Source organism: Ornithodoros turicata, chromosome 6, assembly GCF_037126465.1.
Source record: "Ornithodoros turicata isolate Travis chromosome 6, ASM3712646v1, whole genome shotgun sequence".
Classification (NCBI taxonomy): domain Eukaryota; kingdom Metazoa; phylum Arthropoda; class Arachnida; order Ixodida; family Argasidae; genus Ornithodoros; species Ornithodoros turicata.
Genome location: NC_088206.1, coordinates 65,376,655 through 65,382,306, shown reverse-complemented (window position 1 = coordinate 65,382,306; position 5,652 = coordinate 65,376,655). Strand labels below are relative to the sequence as shown.

Sequence of the window (5,652 nt, the reverse complement as noted above, 5' to 3'; positions counted from 1 at the left end):
TTATCTTTCACGACTTTCCCTGGGATAATGCTTTCCGTCTCCCAACTTTAGGATTTGTTACTTTTTCTTCTATCACTCTGGGGGCTGGCTTTGGAACCTCATCTCGTCGGAGTGAGAGCGATTGCGCTCAAAAAGTCATCGCTTGTTATGGTCAGGTGCTCAGAATAGCATGATGTTCAGCTATTTTTTCCGATACGATAGCTCCTCAATATTCCTGTCAATTATCATTAATTTGAGTAACTTGGCACGCTCTTCACATTGGCGGGGTAAAAAAGTGACCTTTACTTGGCAAATTTCCGAGTTCAGTTCGCGAAAATTTACATAATTAAACTTAGGTTACATGCCATGCACATTCAATTTCAATTCAATTAAAATTCAATGACACGTTTTCTTGGACACCCTGTATGTTCCTTCCATTATCTCCAGACTTGTACAAAATACTGCGCAAAAGTATTTAAAATAGAGTACAAAATACTCAAAACTGAAAGTAATTTGAGTAGAGTACTAAATACTCTAAGAAGTATATAAGATACTATTTAAAGTACTTTAGTATTAGCAGTAAATGAAACGCGTATTCTGAACATGGCCTTACAAATGAAAGGAATAAACTTCATCAGCCATGCATATCTTTCATTTGCAACGTCTTGGTGTCAAGTAATGTTTGGTGAACTTTGGTGAACCCAAGTAAACTTTGTTGATATGTTCTGACCCAAAACTTCGTAATCCCTCCTGTATGTCGGTTCGGGTCTTTCAACCTCTGGCACGTGTTTATTGCTTTGATGACCAAGGAAATAAATGCCGGGATTATCTTGTACCTAATCCCCTGGTGATTCACCTGGCAATATGAATAGGAACGGTTTTCTGACGAAGCTGGCTATTGAGAAGCAAGGCCAGGCTTGGGACCAGCCTATTGTACAAGAGGATAAATGACAGATTCGCGAATTCCCGAAAAAAAGAAAACGAAGAAAAAGGGGGTTAAATTCCAGTGAGCTGAAAATCTCGGCACGGCGGGAAGCGTGCTGGATATGGCTTGACGAGGAAGGAAAGTATTTTGAGTACTGAGTAGCAAATACCGAAAAAAGTATTTTAAATACATTAAAAATACTTGTCGCAAAAAGTATTGAGTAGAGTACCAAAATACTGGGAAAAGTATTTAAAATACTGTATTTTGAGTACGTACTCAAGATACGTACAAGTCTGATTATCTCAAATAATCCCACGCCAATGGAGGAGAGCACAGGACACTCTCGTCGCGAAAGAAATACGAATGTTTGTTAGAAAATATTTGATATACCAGTACGTGTGAGTGATGCTCCCACCGTATTGTTCACAACTTGAAATGAATAGCCGGAAATGCCGAACTCCCTGTTTGCCATTGAAGCCAAGCAATGAATCTGACACAAAAGAACTGCGAATTAATTCGAACGTCTGGAACCACGCTTCTTGCCATTCCAAATATCACGTTCCACTTACTACTAATGAATGCGATTCTCAGTATACTGCTCCACAAACCAGCAAGCATGTTGTTAGTCGACAAAGCAACGCAATGGTTGCTAGAAGGCAGGGAGGCTGCGTCTACTTCATCGGGTTCATAATCCTTGCAGGTGCCACATTAGGTAGGCCAGCTTTCTGCACGAGTATTACAAAAGACCGTTGGATACTTCGAGTGATGGAACGTGAACATCGATTCATCTTTCAGGAGTTGTAGACAGGACAGCGCTGAACGCCGACACGTCGTCGGATCTCTGTCGACTGAAGCCTGAAGAGGGGCCCTGCAGGGCGTTGATTCCCAGGTGGTTTAACAACTTTATCACTGGGAAATGTGAAGAATTCTCGTATGGCGGCTGTGAGGGAAATGCTAACAACTTTCTCAACAAGCAAGAATGCGAAGATAGGTGCAAGTGTATGGTTAAGTCCTTAAATCATTGCAATCTACTAATGATATTGCGAATATTGTATAATAGACGTGGATTGTGCGTTGGTTTGTGAGGCGCACGCGTAGGACGCACTGCAGTTTCTGCACTTGCTTCACAGATGTACCCAAGAAGGCATGCACTCTGGATCCCGAAGGAGGTCCCTGCAGAGCGTTGATCCCGAGATGGCATTTCAATGAGACAGACGGAAGGTGTAAGGAGTTTTCCTACGGAGGATGTGGTGGGAATGAAAACAATTTCAGTTCGCGACAAGCGTGTGAGGACTCCTGCCTTCGCACGAAACAACGTAAGTGCCTCTAGCCCATAAATCGTTAGCCTGATGAGAAACCTCATAAGTCATATCGATACTTGACTATTCACCAATGTTTCAGCAATGTTTCCCTTCGTGGACCTCCGTGGATATTTGTGGATCAAAGTTTTTTCGGTAGCCTTCACGGTCTACAGTTAGACCCGAAACACCCAGTTAGGTTAGAACAGTCAAACATATAAAGTGATAGTGTAAAATCTGTGAATATGGGTGTTTCATTAGTTAACGAAACAATGTAACGTAGAGACAATGATGTCCAGTGACCGTAATGCTCCCTGCTCGGCTAGCTTAGCTACGAGAGAGTTCATGTAACTTAATTCTGAGATGCATTTATTGCAGTACGATTACTTCCTACCATGTTTTGTTATGAGCAGTGAAGGTCAACAACTACACTAGCATCAACTACACGATGGACTGTGAACCTCAACCATTCAAAAGGAACTGCACGTATGGTTCAAAGCGTTTCTTCTACAACGCAAGCAAAGAGGCATGTCAGCCCTTAGAGGATGGCACCTGCGCTAGAGGGAGAAACAAATACGATCAAAAATCGAAATGCAGGATGGCTTGCTTTGGTACGTATGCATGTTAGCTGTAAGATTCGGTGACTTTCAGTAGTACGTGGAGTGAGGCGTACAGGCCTTGCGAGACAGCGGTTTCTCAACTCCTTTAAGGCGACTAACAATAACGTGTACAATGGGCGTTTTTGCAACTAAGCACCTTTCTGCGCTTTCGTATAGCCTCAACTTAAATATGTCATAGCTGGAACAGGATACTTACGTCGAAGAGGTGTGAAGAAATTATTGCGTGTAAATCGTTGTTGTATTGACGAAACACTCAAGCAGAAGAATTGGGTACTATGTGGTGGAGCGTGACTACGGTGAACCTCGTGATGTTCATTTCTAGCCCATAAAACAACTCCCAGGGGTAAATCGTTTTCGTCAAGCTGCAGTTCTTAGTTTCAGAAGCTGGCGCACCAGACATGCAGGGATTGACAATGAAAAAATGGCTATAGGAAGCAAGCGAGCTGGTGAAGATGATGCATAATCTAAAACCCCGAGACTAGGGTGTCTGTCCCTTCGTGTTCCCTAGTCTTGGGGTTTTACATTATGCATGCAGGGATTGTCTGCGTAGCAAATGTGAATTTGCTCATTTCAGGACATCCTGGTTCGAACATCACAGGACAGAAATTCAACAAGAACGATTACTACAAGGATGAGACAGACAAGGGGAAACAGGCATTAAAAAAGAAAAAATACTGACATGGCATGGTGGCTGACATCACGAGGCATTCTTATGCGAATTCACTTGATGATACGATTAAATATTGTTCAGTTGTTCAAAAAATGTTCAAGTTTGTGTCTCACACCTCGCTCCACTCAGAAAAAATTAAAAAGAGCAGTTAGGAGAAAGCCTTGGGTTACCCGGGAAGTAATCCATATAAAGCTCAGAATTAACCGCTTTCAAGAGAAATGGGCTGGAAAGAAGAAACACATAGACTGCCGTAACTGCGTGCTAATCTTTCGAATCTTGTACGAAGGAATAGGAACATGTTTTTTTAAAATGCAACGCTACCTAATTTTCTAAGATCATCGGCAAATAAATTCTGTCAGTATATAGCTCCCAAGAGTCGTACTTCTTCTCCAATCATTGCTCCAGACTACGACAGCTTTGCAGAATCTTTCAATATGTATTATATACGTATATTTAAGTTACGTATCTGGATAGTTTTGCGAGCAACTTCGCATCTTTCAAATACCTTGAAAGCTCAGCATTTAGTTATCTAACTAAAATGCGTTTTTTTTTTCTCGATATATTCTGCTCATTTTCAAACTTGCTTTGAAGATACTTCTGTGTGCGTGACGCGGAGGTCGAGCGAAATATTCTCTTTTGTCTCGGCAATATGCATTGTGCTGTACATATGCTTTAACGTGGATATAATTGAGACGCCAGTCTTGGCAAGGAGTAGCGTGCAGCGCCACGGGTTTCGGAGCATGCGTCCATGAGACGCTGTGTTCTCTTGAAGGTATGCGAGGTAAACCACTGAGTCCCCTACCAGGCAGTATAGAAGATCTGTGACGAAAGCCGTGATGAGAGAAGGCACGTAAAAGCACGAAAGAAAGAAGGAAAGGAAAGACGGACGGACGGAAGGACGGGCGGGCGGACGGATGTTTCTCTAGGTGAACGTCGACCCGAACGGACGGACGGACGGCTCTTGCTCCCAAACTAACATACTAATGCAATCGAACCATAATAGTCTCACCAATTCCGCAAGAGCTGCGATGGGAAGTCCTTGAAGTTCCAAGTTACATTAAGTACATTTCTCAGTACTTGTGCTTTACTTAAGTACATTTCAGTTTGTGTACTTTGCGCTGTACTTTAGGTACTTTTCTGCGGTACTTTGCTTTCAAGCACCAAATTAGCGATACAAATCCAAAGCTTGGTCGAAAACTCGTTTCTGTTAACTATCCTTGGCAAAAATGCCAGCTAAGTTTTCTAATGACAACAGTCGAAACATACCTGACGTTTTATATACCAAGGGTTGAAAGGTCCAGCGATACCATCTAAAATTGTAATGTACTTGATGAGTACGTTAAAGTACTATGCAAGTAACTTTGTATTTTAAGTACAGTTGTAGTATTGTACTTGGTACTGTACTTAAAGTACGACAGGTGCTAGATACTTTACTGCAAGCACAATTTCGAGGTACAGCTTGCGACATAATTGTCTGGAGTCGACAGCTTGCGGATTATCCTGTCAGTTGTTGCACGATTGTTTCTTCCGACTAATAAACACGTACGGCATGCACCCCAGTACGTGTTTATTAGTCGAGACTAACTATCTTGCAACTATCTTGATTGAATTGATTGATTCAACAAACTATCTTGCAATGCCTGGAGTTTTCTAGGCCGGATCAACCGCAAGCTGTAGATTTCAGATAAGTATGTCGCAAGCTGTACTTTGCCCATCACTTCCCAAGAGACAATGGACCATTTTGCTGTGATGCGGCGCCCTCTCGAATGTCGTCTGCTGCTGGCCGAAAACAAATGTACGTGAGGAGGCGTCGCAGTTTCATTTTAGTGTCTTTCGTTCCAGCGCCCCGGGTCTGTTCGGTTTTTGTGCATTTCCCTTAGGTTTTCAGCCCGGTTTCTACTGGTTATGTCTGTACGAAGTTTGAGTGTCCATTTGATGTATGCAACATGACCCTGGATTCCGTCGTGCCATTCCATGACAGACCAATGAGCTATGCGACACTGTTTTGAAGAAGCAGAAGATTCTTGCGCTTCCTGAGCGTCCTCCACCTGCTGAGCGGATAGTGCAGGCATTCTGCATTAAAGCTGTTCGTTATCATTTCTCTCTCGACATTTTTGATGCCGAAATCTGGGAGGCGTAGCCTCGTCATTGGCAGAAGAA

General features: G+C 42.7%; 1 protein-coding gene across 1 annotated transcript; it reads left to right on the top strand.

The window, feature by feature from the left end:
- Positions 1–1,546: 1,546 nt before the first annotated feature.
- Positions 1,547–3,500, top strand: LOC135398691 (kunitz-type U19-barytoxin-Tl1a-like). The gene is made up of 5 exons (XM_064630076.1): positions 1,547–1,616; positions 1,700–1,903; positions 2,035–2,220; positions 2,616–2,813; positions 3,397–3,500. The coding sequence occupies exons 1-5, from the start codon at positions 1,547–1,549 to the stop codon at positions 3,498–3,500; spliced, it is 762 nt and encodes a 253-aa protein (XP_064486146.1).
- Positions 3,501–5,652: the final 2,152 nt, after the last annotated feature.